This window comes from Salvelinus fontinalis, chromosome 6 (assembly GCF_029448725.1).
Source record: "Salvelinus fontinalis isolate EN_2023a chromosome 6, ASM2944872v1, whole genome shotgun sequence".
Lineage (NCBI taxonomy): Eukaryota > Metazoa > Chordata > Actinopteri > Salmoniformes > Salmonidae > Salvelinus > Salvelinus fontinalis.
In genome coordinates, this window is record NC_074670.1 from 75,810,537 (window position 1) to 75,827,926 (window position 17,390).

Sequence of the window (17,390 nt, forward strand, 5' to 3'; positions counted from 1 at the left end):
CACACACACACACACACACACACACACACACACACACACACACACACACACACACACACACACACACACACACACACACACACACACACACACACACACATAGCGGGGGCAGGAAGGGGTCAGGGGAGCAGTAGTCAGTCTGGGCTGGTGGTTTCTCTCAGTCAATAAGCCCTTTTACTGAGTCTCAGGAAATCCTAATTGGAGTCAGAAGTGGCTTCAACAGCCAGATGTAAAAGGAGGGAGGAGGGAGGGGGTAGGACAGGGAGGAGGGGGGGGGGTAGGACAGGGAGGAGGGGGGGGTAGGACAGGGAGGACGGGGGGGGTAGGACAGGGAGGAGGGGGGGGGGGGGGGTAGGACAGGGAGGAGGGGGGGGGGTAGGACAGGGAGGAGGGAGGGGGGAGGGGGTAGGACAGGGAGGAGGGGGGAGTAGGACAGGGAGGAGGGAGGGGGTAGGACAGGGAGGAGGGAGGAAGGGGGTAGGACAGGGAGGAGGGAAGAAGGGGGTAGGACAGGGAGGAGGGGGGGAGTAGGACAGGGAGGAGGGGGGGAGTAGGACAGGGAGGAGGGAGGGGGTAGGACAGGGAGGAGGGAGGGGGTAGGACAGGGAGGAGGGGGGGGGTAGGACAGGGAGGAGGGGGAGGTAGGACAGGGAGGAGGGGGGGAGTAGGACAGGGAGGAGGGAGGGGGTAAGACAGGGAGGAGGAGGGGAGTAGGACAGGGAGGAGGGAGGGGGTAGGACAGGGAGGAGGGGGGGTAGGACAGGGAGGAGGGGGGGAGTAGGACAGGGAGGAGGGGGGGAGTAGGACAGGGAGGAGGTAGGGGGTAAGACAGGGAGGAGGGGGGGAGTAGGACAGGGAGGAGGGAGGAAGGGGGTAGGACAGGGAGGAGGGAGGAAGGGGGTAGGACAGGGAGGAGGGAAGAAGGGGGTAGGACAGGGAGGAGGGAGGAAGGGGGTAGGACAGGGAGGAGGGATGGAGGGTTAGGACAGGGAGGAGGGGGGGGGGTAGAACAGGGAGGAGGGGGGGGTAAGACAGGGAGAAGGGAGGGATGGAGGGGGTAGGACAGGGAGGAGGGGGGGTAGAACAGGGAGGAGGGAGGGGGTAGGACAGGGTGGAGGGAGGAAGGGGGTTGGACAGGGAGGAGGGAGGGGGTAGGACAGGGAGGAGGGAGGGGGTAGGACAGGGAGGAGGGGGGGGTAGGACAGGGAGGAGGGAGGAAGGGGGTAGGACAGGGAGGAGGGAGGGGGTAGGACAGGGAGGAGGGAGGGGGTAGGACAGGGAGGAGGGAGGGGGTAGGACAGGGAGGAGGGAGGAAGGGGGTAGGACAGGGAGGAGGGAAGAAGGGGGTAGGACAGGGAGGAGGGGGGGAGTAGGACAGGGAGGAGGGAGGAAGGGGGTAGGACAGGGAGGAGGAAGGGGGTAGGACAGGGGGGAGGGATGGAGGGGGTAGGACAGGGAGGAGGGGGGGGGGGGGTAGGACAGGGAGGAGGGAGGAGGGAGGAGGGAGGAGATCCTCCAAACAATAACTTTACATTGAGATGTTGACTCGCCTGTTTAATGGTGTACTCTACTCGCCTGTTTAATGGTGTACTCTACTCGCCTGTTTAATGGTGTACTCTACTCGCCTGTTTAATGGTGTACTCTACTCGCCTGTTTAATGGTGTACTCTACTCGCCTGTTTAATGGTGTACTCTACTCGCCTGTTTAATGGTGTACTCTACTCGCCTGTTTAATGGTGTACTCTATCGCCTGTTTAATGGTGTACTCTACTCGCCTGTTTAATGGTGTACTCTACTCGCCTGTTTAATGGTGTACTCTATCGCCTGTTTAATGGTGTACTCTACTCGCCTGTTTAATGGTGTACTCTACTCGCCTGTTTAATGGTGTACTCTACTCGCCTGTTTAATGGTGTACTCTACTCGCCTGTTTAATGGTGTACTCTATCGCCTGTTTAATGGTGTACTCTACTCGCCTGTTTAATGGTGTACTCTACTCGCCTGTTTAATGGTGTACTCTACTCGCCTGTTTAATGGTGTACTCTACTCGCCTGTTTAATGGTGTACTCTACTCACCTGTTTAATGGTGTACTCTACTCGCCTGTTTAATGGTGTACTCTACTCGCCTGTTTAATGGTGTACTCTACTCGCCTGTTTAATGGTGTACTCTACTCGCCTGTTTAATGGTGTACTCTACTCGCCTGTTTAATGGTGTACTCTATCGCCTGTTTAATGGTGTACTCTACTCGCCTGTTTAATGGTGTACTCTACTCGCCTGTTTAATGGTGTACTCTATCGCCTGTTTAATGGTGTACTCTACTCGCCTGTTTAATGGTGTACTCTACTCGCCTGTTTAATGGTGTACTCTATCGCCTGTTTAATGGTGTACTCTACTCGCCTGTTTAATGGTGTACTCTACTCGCCTGTTTAATGGTGTACTCTACTCGCCTGTTTAATGGTGTACTCTACTCGCCTGTTTAATGGTGTACTCTATCGCATTGACTCGTTTATCTGTTATGTTTAGGTTTGAGGTTTCAACTAATGGGACGTCACTGTACAGCTTTACTTTCTGCATGCATTATTTTGTGTGTGAGTCTGTGTGTGCGTACCCGCGTGTGTGTGTACTGACTCAAATCTCTAGCCACTTTAAAAATTAAAAATTGGATGTAATAAATGTATCACTAGTCACTTTAAACAATGCCACTTTATATAATGTTTACATACCCTACATTACTCATCTCATATGTATATTCTGTACTCTATACCATCTACTGCATCTTGCCTATGCCGTTCGGCAATCGCTCATCCATATATTTATATGGATATATTCTTATTAATTATTTTACACTTGTGTGTATAAATAAGGTAGTTGTTGTGAAATTGTTAGATTACCTGTTAGAAATTACAGCACGGTAGGAACTAGAAGCACAAGCATTTCAGTACACTCACATTAACATCCGCTAACCATTCAACCAGTTTGTGACCAGTAGGCTGTCTCAACACCAAAACACTCATTCTCTCTCATTCACCCACCCTGTCTCAACACCAAAACACTCATTCTCTCTCATTCACCCACCCTGTCTCAACACCAAAACACTCATTCTCTCTCATTTACCCACCCTGTCTCAACACCAAAACACTCATTCTCTCTCATTCACCACCCTGTCTCAACACCAAAACACTCATTCTCTCTCATTCACCCACCCTGTCTCAACACCAAAACACTCATTCTCTCTCATTCACCCACCCTGTCTCAACACCAAAACACTCATTCTCTCTCATTCACCCACCCTGTCTCAACACCAAAACACTCATTCTCTCTCATTCACCCACCCTGTCTCAACACCAAAACACTCATTCTCTCTCATTCACCCACCCTGTCTCAACACCAAAACACTCATTCTCTCTCATTCACCCACCCTGTCTCAACACCAAAACACTCATTCTCTCTCATTCACCCACCCTGTCTCAACACCAAAACACTCATATTCTATCATTCACCCACCCTGTCTCAACACCAAAACACTCATTCTCTCTCATTCACCCACCCTGTCTCAACACCAAAACACTCATTCTCTCTCATTCACCCACCCTGTCTCAACACCAAAACACTCATATTCTATCATTCACCCACCCTGTCTCAACACCAAAACACTCATTCTCTCTCATTCACCCACCCTGTCTCAACACCAAAACACTCATATTCTCTCATTCACCCACCCTGTCTCAACACCAAAACACTCATTCTCTCTCATTCACCCACCCTGTCTCAACACCAAAACACTCATATTCTCTCATTCACCCACCCTGTCTCAACACCAAAACACTCATATTCTCTCATTCACCCACCCTGTCTCAACACCAAAACATTCATTATCTCCCATTCATAGAAACTACACCCCCTCAGTGAAATGGCCCTTTCTCACCCTGTCCATTCTGACACACGACACCCACATGCACATCCATTCACAGCAGAATACAGCCTCAAGCTCCAAGGCTCACTGTCATGCAGAAATGGAAACGGGGTCGGTCCACCATAGACTGTGTTGTTATTACTGTGAAGCAAAAAGAATCTGTCTCAGTAAAGCATGTGTGTGTGTGTGTGTGTGTGTGTGTGTGTGTGTGTGTGTGTGTGTGTGTGTGTGTGTGTGTGTGTGTACAAGGCCTATTCAACAGCTTTATTTCTTTGTATTTTGATACCTGTACTCAGAGTCTGAGAAGTGACGGACTGAACTGACTGAACAGGAAAATATGTTTCCTGATACATTTCCAGATACATTTCCAGATACGTTTCCTGACACGTTTCCTGACACGTTTCCTGATACATTTCCTGATACGTTTCCAGATACGTTTCCTGATACGTTTCCAGATACGTTTCCAGATACGTTTCCTGATACGTTTCCTGATACATTTCCTGATACGTTTCCTGATACGTTTCCAGATACGTTTCCTGATACATTTCCTGATACGTTTCCAGATACGTTTCCAGATACATTTCCTGATACGTTTCCAGATACGTTTCCTGACACGTTTCCTGATACGTTTCCAGATACGTTTCCTGATACATTTCCTGATACGTTTCCTGATACATTTCCTGATACGTTTCCTGATACGTTTCCAGATACGTTTCCTGATACGTTTCCAGATACATTTCCTGATACGTTTCCAGATACGTTTCCTGACACGTTTCCTGATACGTTTCCTGAGAGTTAGTTTATTCTGACACCGTCTCGCCATAATCATAACACACCCCGGTGGATGGACGGAGTCAGAGAGAACAATGGCTCGCCCTGAGAGCTCATAATCTCCTAATTAACTACTACAGCATCTGACGTGTTGAGTTGTGTCTGTCACCGTGCCGTGTAAAAGAGGCAACCTGGGAGAACACAGGTGACATGGGTCCAGGAGCACCCCGGACGCCCAAGCACATCCAATGAAAGGCCAGTGTTGTGGCTTTACACCCCATTTGTCAACAGCCTGTCTGGATTTCTAGCTTCTTGGTTTTCAGGCTTTATCCCTTCACACACTCACTTTAATTTCTCTCCCTCTCTCATCACTCTCTCTCTCTATAATTTTTTTCTGTTCCCACTCTGCAAGCTCCCTCTCTGCCTCCTTTTTCTCTCTCTCCCTCCTGCTCCTTCTCTCTCATTCATCCCCTGCTCCCTCCTGCTCCTTCTCTCTCTCCCTCCTGCTCCTTCTCTCTCACTCATCCCCTGCTCCCTCCTGCTCCTTCTCTCTCTCCCTCCTGCTCCTTCTCTCTCACTCATCCCCTGCTCCATCTTTGCCTCTCTAGTCTCACCTGTATCTGAACATAATCTCCATGTCTGTCTAATCCATCTGGTCTCTCTGGGTCTTGTTCCCCTCCTCTCTCCCGTGATCAAGGCTCTCTACACCAGGCAGCGATCACAACCCCACCCCACTCTGATGATAACCCTGGAACAAGGACTTATCATCAAAATAACTATAAATTCTTCTCGCAGTCATTAATGAGCTTGCTGCACCTTTCTACTGCCAATTTTACACACTTGTCAGCAGCAAACTAATCAAATGTTTCAATATTTGAGGGGTACCCCACCAACGGCTGTTTTCAGATCTCACCATAGGTTTTGGATGTGATTCAGATCTGGACTCTTCGCTTGCCACTCCAGAACAGTCCAGCATCTCTGAACCCTTCAAGAGAAACAGTCCAAAAACAGTGTCTCTGTTGAGGTTTGTGAGTCTTCCAGCAGGACAACAACCCCAAACACACATCAAAAGCAGCCTGGAATGGTTCAACAAGAAACGGGACTGTTCTGGTGTGGCCAGCGAAGAGTCCAGATCTGAATCAAATGCATGACCTATGGCAAGAATTCTTCTTGTAGCCAATGAGCTTGCTGCACATATCTACTGGCAATGTGGCCCACTCTTCAGCAGCAAACTGCTGTAAGTCTTCAATGGAGGGCACAATTGAAGACTTACAGCAGTTTGCTGCTGAAGAGTGGGCCACATTGCCAGTAGAAATGTGCAGCAAGCTCATTGATGGCTACAAGAAAAATATGTTGCCGTTTTCTTGGCCAAAGGCTGTACAACCGGTGCCAATCATTTTGTCCTTGCCGTTTGTCTGTATTTTCAAATTAAATTGGAAACTTTAGTATACAAAAAAATAAAATGAGTTCTACAATGTTGAAAATACAATAACAAGGTGTGGAGACCAAACATCTTTTAAATTTCAACTTATTTGAGAAGAAATAGCGAATTATTTAAGAAAATTGCAAGGGTGCCAATATATTTGGCCACAACTGTATCTATACAGTATATTCTAATGGCACTTTCTATATCATTTTCATGGGTACACTTTTTTACTCACAATTATGTGAGAATTAATGTGTAAACCCGTTATAAATGTTCCCAGGTATGCAGGCGACTCCACTGAAATGGTTAATGAAGTACCTGTTTGTCCATCATATGGCAAAGTCGGGCGGAAACAACGCAAAAAGATCAGGACCACATTCAGTTGCCAAACGTCGTCGGACCTTGCAGATAGAAATGCATGAATAGATGCGACGTGATTCCTTATTCTACATGTCAGAGTGGCATGTTTGTTCTACTTAACATATTTACATCTGAATGTTCCAAAACGTTGCGTCCAGATGAACTTGTCCCTGGGCAAATCAAGGACGCGGCGGCGGGCATGCGCGTTCCTTCAGCGCTGGGAAAGTTTTCCTGCAAATTGAGCGGAGCACAGAACACATGAAACTGCGGAGCAGCACGATGCATTGGCTTGACTGAGGAGCCAAGCAACAGAGAACGAAATAAAACAATACTTTTTTCATTGAAGTTTACAACAATAAATAAGGATTTGTAAAATACGTTTTGCCAATAACTTTGGAAAGTTGGATATCTCATCATAACGCATTGTAAGTAGCATATGGTTTTGTTTTTAGGGATTTTGTTGCAGGAAAAAATGGAAATAACCACGAGAGGATTACGATTAACCGGGGAATTGCAATGTAGGCCTATAAGGCATTATTGCAAATTCGCTATAGCCAAAACCCTTGTTTTAATAAAGTAATTTAGCCTACATTTAATTGAGAAAAAACATGTGCAGAGATGTATTTTAAAACATCCAGGTGGCGGAGTGTTTTAAATGAAAGTCTATTTTAAGAACTGACACCGTTTAGGCTAAATTTGACAATTGGATATGTTTGTTTTGGGCGTGTCCACAGAAAACCAGTACTGTAACCTCAGGCTTACTCTTCTTTCCTCCTAGAATTAAAACCATCAGGCTATGCGGTGCGAAGTGGAACAACTAACTTGGCATTGATCAAGCGCCTCAGTGCCCCAGTGTTGTCATTCATGCAAAGAATACCAAATGACGAGGCCCACATGTTGCCATCTATGATTGAATAACTTATTTTCAATCAGATGATTTATGATTGATTAACTTTTATATTTTTAATCAGATGAAGTAGAACATGCACTTGAAACCTTTATGACTCATTTGTGTAATTACCGGTTAGGCCTAAACTTTCCAGTAGGTGTGTGACGCTTATTGCTACGTTTTGGAGTCTGTTTAATATTCGTGACTGGACCTGTCTTATCTGATGATAATCCAGTAATATTATACCCGTGAAATGTAGGGACGTTTTCGTTAACTCTATAATGTGTGTGTGAGAGAGAGGATCATCTGTTTCAATACATCTCTCTCCCTCTGATGTCTAAATGTGCAATAATTAAAAGGAAATGCAACAGGCAGGGCATTGTGGAGGTGTGGACTTGAGGCAGGCGTCAGGGTGAAACCCTCCTCTCTCTCTCTCCCGGTACTTTCCCCAACACCTTGAACTTCCTATGAGAGTGTAACCGAACTGTAACCGAACTGTAGAGTGTTACCGAACTGGAGAGTGTTACCAAACTGTAACCGAACTGGAGAGTGTTACCGAACTGGAGAGTGTTACCAAACTGTAACCGAACTGGAGAGTGTTACCGAACTGGAGAGTGTTACCGAACTGGAGAGTGTTACCGAACTGGAGAGTGTTACCGAACTGTAGAGTGTTACCAAACTGTAACCGAACTGTAGAGTGTTACCGAACTGTAGAGTGTTACCGAACTGGAGAGTGTTACCAAACTGTAACCGAACTGTAGAGTGTTACCGAACTGGAGAGTGTTACCAAACTGTAACCGAACTGGAGAGTGTTACCGAACTGGAGAGTGTTACCAAACTGTAACCGAACTGGAGAGTGTTACCGAACTGGAGAGTGTTACCAAACTGTAACCGAACTGGAGAGTGTTACCAAACTGTAACCGAACTGGAGAGTGTTACCGAACTGGAGAGTGTTACCAAACTGTAACCGAACTGGAGAGTGTTACCGAACTGGAGAGTGTTACCAAACTGTAACCGAACTGGAGAGTGTTACCGAACTGGAGAGTGTTACCAAACTGTAACCGAACTGGAGAGTGTTACCGAACTGGAGAGTGTTACCAAACTGTAACCGAACTGGAGAGTGTTACCGAACTGTAACCGAACTGGAGAGTGTTACCGAACTGGAGAGTGTTACCAAACTGTAACCGAACTGGAGAGTGTTACCGAACTGGAGAGTGTTATCGAACTGTAACCGAACTGGAGCGTGTTACCGAACTGTAACCGAACTGGAGAGTGTTGCCGAACTGTAACCGAACTGGAGAGTGTTACCGAACTGTAACCGAACTGGAGAGTGTTACCGAACTGTAACCGAACTGGAGCGTGTTACCGAACTGTAACCGAACTGGAGCGTGTTACCAAACTGTAACCGAACTGGAGAGTGTTACCGAACTGTAACCGAACTGGAGCGTGTTACCGAACTGGAGAGTGTTACAGAACTGTAACCGAACTGGAGAGTGTTACAGAACTGTAACCGAACTGGAGAGTGTTACCGAACTGTAACCGAACTGGAGAGTGTTACCGAACTGTAACCGAACTGGAGAGTGTTACCGAACTGTAACCGAACTGGAGCGTGTTACCGAACTGTAACCGAACTGGAGAGTGTTAGCGAACTGGAGCGTGTTACAGAACTGTAACCGAACTGGAGCGTGTTACCGAACTGTAACCGAACTGGAGAGTGTTACCGAACTGTAACCGAACTGGAGAGTGTTACCGAACTGTAACCGAACTGGAGAGTGTTACCGAACTGTAACCGAACTGGAGAGTGTTACCGAACTGTAACCGAACTGGAGAGTGTTACCGAACTGGAGAGTGTTACCAAACTGTAACCGAACTGGAGAGTGTTACCGAACTGGAGAGTGTTACCGAACTGGAGAGTGTTACCGAACTGGAGAGTGTTACCGAACTGGAGAGTGTTACCGAACTGGAGAGTGTTACCAAACTGTAACCGAACTGGAGAGTGTTGCCGAACTGGAGAGTGTTACCGAACTGTAACCGAACTGGAGCGTTTTACTGAACTGTAACCGAACTGGAGAGTGTAACCGAACTGGAGAGTGTTACCAAACTGTAACCGAACTGGAGAGTGTTACAGAACTGTAACCGAACTGGAGAGTGTTACCGAACTGTAACCGAACTGGAGAGTGTTACCGAACTGTAACCGAACTGGAGAGTGTTACCGAACTGTAACCGAACTGGAGAGTGTTACCGAACTGTAACCGAACTGGAGAGTGTTACCGAACTGTAACGGAACTGGAGAGTGTTACCGAACTGTAACCGAACTGGAGAGTGTTACCGAACTGTAACCGAACTGGAGAGTGTTAGCGAACTGTAACCGAACTGGAGAGTGTTACCAAACTGTAACCGAACTGGAGAGTGTTACCAAACTGTAACCGAACTGGAGAGTGTTACCAAACTGTAACCGAACTGGAGCGTGTTACCGAACTGTAACCGAACTGGAGCGTGTTAGCGAACTGTAACCGAACTGGAGAGTGTAACTGACCTGTAACCGACCTGGAGAGTGTAACCGACCTGGAGAGTGCAACCGAACTGGAGAGTGTAACTGACCTGTAACCGCCCTGGAGAGTGTAACTGACCTGTAACCGACCTGGAGAGTGTAACCGACCTGGAGAGTGCAACCGAACTGGAGAGTGTAACTGACCTGTAACCGACCTGGAGAGTGTAACCTACCTGGAGAGTGTAACCGACCTGGAGAGTGTAACCGACCTGGAGAGTGTAACCGACCTGGAGAGTGTAACCGGCCTGGAGAGTGTAACCGACCTGGAGTGTGTAACCGGCCTGGAGTGTGTAACCGGCCTGGAGTGTGTAACCGGCCTGGAGTGTGTAACCGGCCTGGAGTGTGTAACTGGCCTGGAGTGTGTAACTGACCTGGAGTGTGTAACCGGCCTGGAGTGTGTAACCGGCCTGGAGTGTGTAACCGGCCTGGAGTGTGTAACCGGCCTGGAGTGTGTAACCGGCCTGGAGTGTGTAACCGGCCTGGAGTGTGTAACCGGCCTGGAGTGTGTAACCGGCCTGGAGTGTGTAACCGGCCTGGAGTGTGTAACTGGCCTGGAGTGTGTAACTGACCTGGAGTGTGTAACCAGAGTGTAACCGACCTAGAGAGTGTAACCGACCTGGAGAGTGTAACTGACCTGGAGAGTGTAACCAGAGTGCAACTGACCTGGAGAGTGCAACTGGCCTGGAGAGTGTAACCGACCTGGAGAGTGTAACTGACCTGGAGAGTGTAACCAGAGTGCAACTGACCTGGAGAGTGTAACTGACCTGTAACTGACCTGGAGAGTGTAACTGACCTGGAGGGTGTAACTGACCTGTAACTGACCTGGAGAGTGTAACTGACCTGGAGAGTGTAACTGACCTGTAACTGACCTGGAGAGTGTAACTGACCTGGAGAGTGTAACCAGAGTGTAACTGACCTGGAGAGTGTAACTGACCTGTAACTGACCTGGAGAGTGTAACTGACCTGGAGAGTGTAACTGACCTGGAGAGTGTAACTGACCTGGAGAGTGTAACCGACCTGGAGAGTGTAACCGACCTGGAGAGTGTAACCGACCTGGAGAGTGTAACCGGCCTGGAGAGTGTAACTGACCTGGAGTGTGTAACCAGAGTGTAACTGACCTGGAGAGTGTAACTGACCTGTAACTGACCTGGAGAGTGTAACTGACCTGGAGAGTGTAACTGACCTGGAGAGTGTAACTGACCTGGAGAGTGTAACCAGAGTGTAACTGACCTGGAGAGTGTAACTGACCTGTAACTGACCTGGAGAGTGTAACTGACCTGGAGAGTGTAACTGACCTGGAGAGTGTAACTGACCTGGAGAGTGTAACCGACCTGGAGAGTGTAACCGACCTGGAGAGTGTAACCGACCTGGAGAGTGTAACCGACCTGGAGAGTGTAACCGACCTGGAGAGTGTAACCGACCTGGAGAGTGTAACTGACCTGGAGTGTGTAACCGACCTGGAGAGTGTAACTGACCTGGAGAGTGTAACTGACCTGTAACTGACCTGGAGAGTGTAACTGACCTGGAGAGTGTAACTGACCTGTAACTGACCTGGAGAGTGTAACTGACCTGGAGAGTGTAACTGACCTGTAACTGACCTGGAGAGTGTAACTGACCTGGAGAGTGTAACGGACCTGGAGAGTGTAACGGACCTGGAGAGTGTAACGGACCTGGAGAGTGTAACGGACCTGGAGAGTGTAACGGACCTGGAGAGTGTAACGGACCTGGAGAGTGTAACTGACCTGGAGAGTGTAACTGACCTGGAGAGTGTAACTGACCTGGAGAGTGTAACTGACCTGGAGAGTGTAACTGACCTGTAACTGACCTGGAGAGTGTAACCGACCTGGAGAGTGTAACCGACCTGGAGAGTGTAACCGACCTGGAGAGTGTAACCGACCTGGAGAGTGTAACCGACCTGGAGAGTGTAACCGACCTGGAGAGTGTAACCGACCTGGAGAGTGTAACCGACCTGGAGAGTGTAACCGACCTGGAGAGTGTAACCGACCTGGAGAGTGTAACCGACCTGGAGAGTGTAACTGACCTGGAGAGTGTAACTGACCTGGAGAGTGTAACCGACCTGGAGAGTGTAACCGACCTGGAGAGTGTAACGGACTTGGAGAGTGTAACGGACCTGGAGAGTGTAACGGACCTGGAGAGTGTAACGGACCTGGAGAGTGTAACGGACCTGGAGAGTGTAACGGACCTGGAGAGTGTAACCGACCTGGAGAGTGTAACCAAACTGGAGGTTATATATCCCAGGCAGTGTAACAGCCAGTTAGATCCGCTGTAGAGAGTGTTTAACAGAGATATAACAGGCATAACCATGCTGCTAATTAAAGGACTAGCCAGGTGTCGGGATTAGTAGCTCACGGGCCAGCACACTGGAATATTCCAAATGATTTTTGAAAAACCTTAAATACCGGTCTTCACCTCACAGATAAGAAATACTTTATTATTTTTAAATGTTGTTTGTCAATCACAATACAAGTTACATAGTTTCCAAATGCCATAGTTTGATGTAGGCTGAGGCTCAACCTTTTACATCAGGTAATCACAATGAGTGACAATGGAACACTTTGCTTCCGAATCCCAGACCACATCTAGTGTCGTCGTAAATGACTGGTAACTAAAAGACATGCCTAGTTAAATAAAACAATAAATAGTAACTAAAAGATATGAAGACGTTAATGTCAAGGCCCAGGACTAGACCAGACTAGACAGGGCCTCTATTTATAGTGTATGTCTGTCTGTCTTTTAAATAAGCCATGTGATTGTGGAGACTGGATGAAATGCTTCATTACATTGTCTGATACCAGCGTAGCCTATACTGCTATTAGTATAATCAAGATGGCATGAGAGGTATTCTGAGGTGTGTTTGTCTATGTCTGAACTTTTCTGAGAGTTGATTTCCTTGTGTTGTTGTTTTCCTAGATTGGAGAGACTGAGACTTGCACCACTGTGAGAAGAGAATAGAGAGAGGATACACCTTGGTTGAGTAGAGACATTAAAGCTACAGCCTAACTAGCCCCCATTCCTGACATCTCAATGTCCATCTATCTGTGTTGAACACTGGCTATCTGCAATGCTACCAGTCCCAGTCCTAAACCCTAGTTGAGCCCTATCCTAACTCCCAACTAGCCTCTATGCTTATCAACCTAACCGTGTCCGTCAAGGAGTCCCGTGCCTTTCATGGAACGCCACCCGCCAGCCCTCGCGGTGTTGCACCCCTCGTCTTGGAAGTAACAGCTATGGACACCCTTCCTGGCCTTACCTCTGCTCCCCTAACCCAAACCTCTCCTCCACCCCCTCCTCCGCCCCCTCCTCCGCCCCCACCTCCCTCCAACTCCTGCTCCTCTCCTCTGACCCGTATGGACTCGGCCCATCGCAGCCGGCTGAGGAAGCTGAACTGGGAGCAGATTCCCAAGGAGAAGGTGGAGGGGAGGAAGAGTGTCTGGAGTGGAGCGGCTACAGAGGAGGAAGATTTCCCTATAGACCTCCACTCTCTGGATGAGCTGTTTGGACAGAAGGACAGTAAACCTCAGGACAGAGCAGGAAGTTTGAGACGCAGGTCTGTGCTGATGCGATGCAGTTCACCCAAGGACACCACCACAGATAAGGTGAGATAGCTGGGAGAGGATGAGAGGGCTGGAGATGGGTGGGAGAGGATGAGAGGGCTGGAGATGGGTGGGAGAGGATGAGAGGGCTGGAGATGGGTGGGAGAGGATGAGAGGGCTGGAGATGGGTGGGAGAGGATGAGAGGGCTGGAGATGGATGAGAGGGCTGGAGATGGGTGGGAGAGGATGAGAGGGCTGGAGATGGATGAGAGGGCTGGAGATGGGTGGGAGAGGATGAGAGGGCTGGAGATGGGTGGGAGAGGATGAGAGGGCTGGAGATGGGTGGGAGAGGATGAGAGGGCTGGAGATGGGTGGGAGAGGATGAGAGGGCTGGAGATGGGTGGGAGAGGATGAGAGGGCTGGAGATGGATGAGAGGGCTGGAGATGGGTGGGAGAGGATGAGAGGGCTGGAGATGGATGGGAGAGGATGAGAGGGCTGGAGATGGGTGGGAGAGGATGAGAGGGCTGGAGATGGATGAGAGGGCTGGAGATGGGTGGGAGATGATGAGAGGGCTGGAGATGGATGAGAGGGCTGGAGATGGGTGGGAGAGGATGAGAGGGCTAGAGATGGGTGGGAGAGGATGAGAGGGCTGGAGATGGGTGGGAGAGGATGAGAGGGCTGGAGATGGGTGGGAGAGGATGAGAGGGCTGGAGATGGGTGGGAGAGGATGAGAGGGCTGGAGATGGGTGGGAGAGGATGAGAGGGCTGGAGATGGGTGGGAGAGGATGAGAGGGCTGGAGATGGATGAGAGGGCTGGAGATGGGTGGGAGATGATGAGAGGGCTGGAGATGGATGAGAGGGCTGGAGATGGGTGGGAGAGGATGAGAGGGCTAGAGATGGGTGGGAGAGGATGAGAGGGCTGGAGATGGGTGGGAGAGGATGAGAGGGCTGGAGATGGATGAGAGGGCTGGAGATGGGTGGGAGAGGATGAGAGGGCTGGAGATGGGTGGGAGAGGATGAGAGGGCTGGAGATGGGTAGGAGAGGATGAGAGGGCTGGAGATGGGTAGGAGAGGATGAGAGGGCTGGAGATGGGTAGGAGAGGATGAGAGGGCTGGAGATGGATGAGAGGGCTGGAGATGGGTGGGAGATGGGTGGGAGAGGATGAGAGGGCTGGAGATGGATGAGAGGGCTGGAGATGGGTGGGAGATGATGAGAGGGCTGGAGATGGATGAGAGGGCTGGAGATGGGTGGGAGAGGATGAGAGGGCTAGAGATGGGTGGGAGAGGATGAGAGGGCTGGAGATGGGTGGGAGAGGATGAGAGGGCTGGAGATGGGTGGGAGAGGATGAGAGGGCTGGAGATGGGTGGGAGAGGATGAGAGGGCTGGAGATGGGTGGGAGAGGATGAGAGGGCTGGAGATGGGTGGGAGAGGATGAGAGGGCTGGAGATGGATGAGAGGGCTGGAGATGGGTGGGAGATGATGAGAGGGCTGGAGATGGATGAGAGGGCTGGAGATGGGTGGGAGAGGATGAGAGGGCTAGAGATGGGTGGGAGAGGATGAGAGGGCTGGAGATGGGTGGGAGAGGATGAGAGGGCTGGAGATGGATGAGAGGGCTGGAGATGGGTGGGAGAGGATGAGAGGGCTGGAGATGGGTGGGAGAGGATGAGAGGGCTGGAGATGGGTAGGAGAGGATGAGAGGGCTGGAGATGGGTAGGAGAGGATGAGAGGGCTGGAGATGGGTAGGAGAGGATGAGAGGGCTGGAGATGGGTGGAAGAGGTGGGAGAGGATAATAGGGCTGGAGATGGATGGAAGAAGTGAGAGAGGATAATGGGGCTGGAGATGGGTGGAAGAAGTGAGAGAGGATAAGAGGGCTGGAGATGGGTGGAAGAAGTGAGAGAGGATAATGGGGCTGGAGATGGGTGGAAGAAGTGAGAGAGGATAATGGGGCTGGAGATGGGTGGAAGAAGTGAGAGAGGATAATGGGGCTGGAGATGGGTGGAAGAAGTGAGAGAGGATAAGAGGGCTGGAGATGGGTTGGTGAGATGGGTGGGGGAGAGGGCTGTGAGAGACAGCACCAGAGACAAGGTTTGGGATAGGAGAGCAGTATGAGTTACTGCCAGTCTGTCTCTCCATTCAGCAGTGGTATGTTGTTGCTGTGGCAAGAGAACAGCATGCTGGTTAGAGGCAGCCACTGACTGGCACAGAGGCTCGATGTAGTTCAAACTGCCAGGTAGCCTATATTGATGGAATGTGTTGTCTGTAAAGTTGAAAGAGATACTGTAGAAAGATACTGCAAATACCACACAGGAGGTTAGTGGCACTTTAATTGATAGGACGGGCTCGTAGTAATGGCTGGAGTGGAATAAGTGGAACGGTATCAAACACATGGTTTCCATTTGTTTGATGCCATTCCATTCGTTCCGTACCAGCCATTATTATGAGCCGTCCTCCCCTCAGCAGCCTCCACTGATGTACTGGTAGACTACCAACTATTATTCCACATTGGTGATAGTGTCTGACGTGTTCTCTGTGTCCGTGTTTGCAGGTCTCACTACTGGACTCCAAACGCAGTATGAATGTTGGAATATTTCTACGGCAGTTTAAGACGTAAGGTTCTACTACCCTTTTCTCAGCACACTCTTTCATATTTATTTTAAATTTTTACCAGAAGTGTTTATTTGTAATAAATAGAAGGTCCTAGAGAGTACGTGGTGAAGACGGGGGGTCTAAGTATGAGGGGGCAATGGGTGTCAAGAAGGTGACAGGTGCCTAGGAGATGGCATCCTGCCTTAGCAGCAGGACTGTAGGGGAGCAGAGGGTGGGTCAAAGTTGACACCTGCTCAGACCCTTAAGGAGAGCTGCCCTCCAGTAGAGACAGGCAGGCATAGGGGGCTATGTGGAACACACTGAGAGTCCTCTTCCTCTACTCTGTAGTTTATGATTCTGGAAATTACTTTTAAAACAACTAGTAGTGCTTTTCTATAGCTTGATGTTTTCAATTTTATTTCATGTAGAGTTTAGATGTTAGATTTAAAATCGGTGAACAGTTTGGAAGTCTTGTCTCTTTGTTGATGCTGGTTGGTTGGTGTCTGTGTGTGTCTTTGTCGCTGTGTGTCAGAAATGTTTCTTTCTTTTGTCAAATGTGTCTCGTGTCGTCGACAGAGAGGATCAAGTCTATCAGCCGATGGCCCCCTATAGCGCGAGAGCACCGTGCCTTCTCCACAGTCTATACTTCCTCATTGCTAGCTCTAGCCTGCCACAAGGAACCACTGAACTCACTGGGAGTCTGGTCTGCATCATGTTAGCTCCCCTCTCATACTGTCCTGAACCACTGGGAGTCTGGTCTGTATCATGTTAGCTCCCCTCTCATACTGTCCTGAACCACTGGGAGTCTGGTCTGTATCATGTTAGCTCCCCTCTCATACTGTCCTGAACCACTGGGAGTCTGGTCTGCATCATGTTAGCTCCCCTCTCATACTGTCCTGAACCACTGGGAGTCTGGTCTGTATCATGTTAGCTCCCCTCTCATACTGTCCTGAACCACTGGGAGTCTGGTCTGTATCATGTTAGCTCCCCTCTCATACTGTCCTGAACCACTGGGAGTCTGGTCTGCATCATGTTAGCTCCCCTCTCATACTGTCCTGAACCACTGGGAGTCTGGTCTGTATCATGTTAGCTCCCCTCTCATACTGTCCTGAACCACTGGGAGTCTGGTCTGTATCATGTTAGCTCCCCTCTCCTACTGTCCTGAACCACTGGGAGTCTGGTCTGCATCATGTTAGCTCCCCTCTCATACTGTCCTGAACCACTGGGAGTCTGGTCTGTATCATGTTAGCTCCCCTCTCATACTGTCCTGAACCACTGGGAGTCTGGTCTGTATCATGTTAGCTCCCCTCTCATACTGTCCTGAACCACTGGGAGTCTGG

General features: G+C 49.5%; 1 protein-coding gene across 1 annotated transcript in view; it reads left to right on the forward strand.

Annotated features, from left to right (window-relative positions):
- The first annotated feature begins 6,682 nt into the window (after nt 1–6,682).
- Nucleotides 6,683–17,390, forward strand: part of LOC129858440 (FH2 domain-containing protein 1-like) — a 42,880-nt gene continuing 32,172 nt past the window's right edge. Inside the window, exons 1-3 of the mRNA XM_055927663.1 lie at nt 6,683–6,892; nt 12,839–13,524; nt 16,010–16,071. Of these exons, the coding sequence (XP_055783638.1) occupies nt 13,051–13,524; nt 16,010–16,071 (536 nt within the window). The 5' untranslated portion in view covers nt 6,683–6,892; nt 12,839–13,050. The remainder of the gene's footprint in view (nt 6,893–12,838; nt 13,525–16,009; nt 16,072–17,390) is intronic.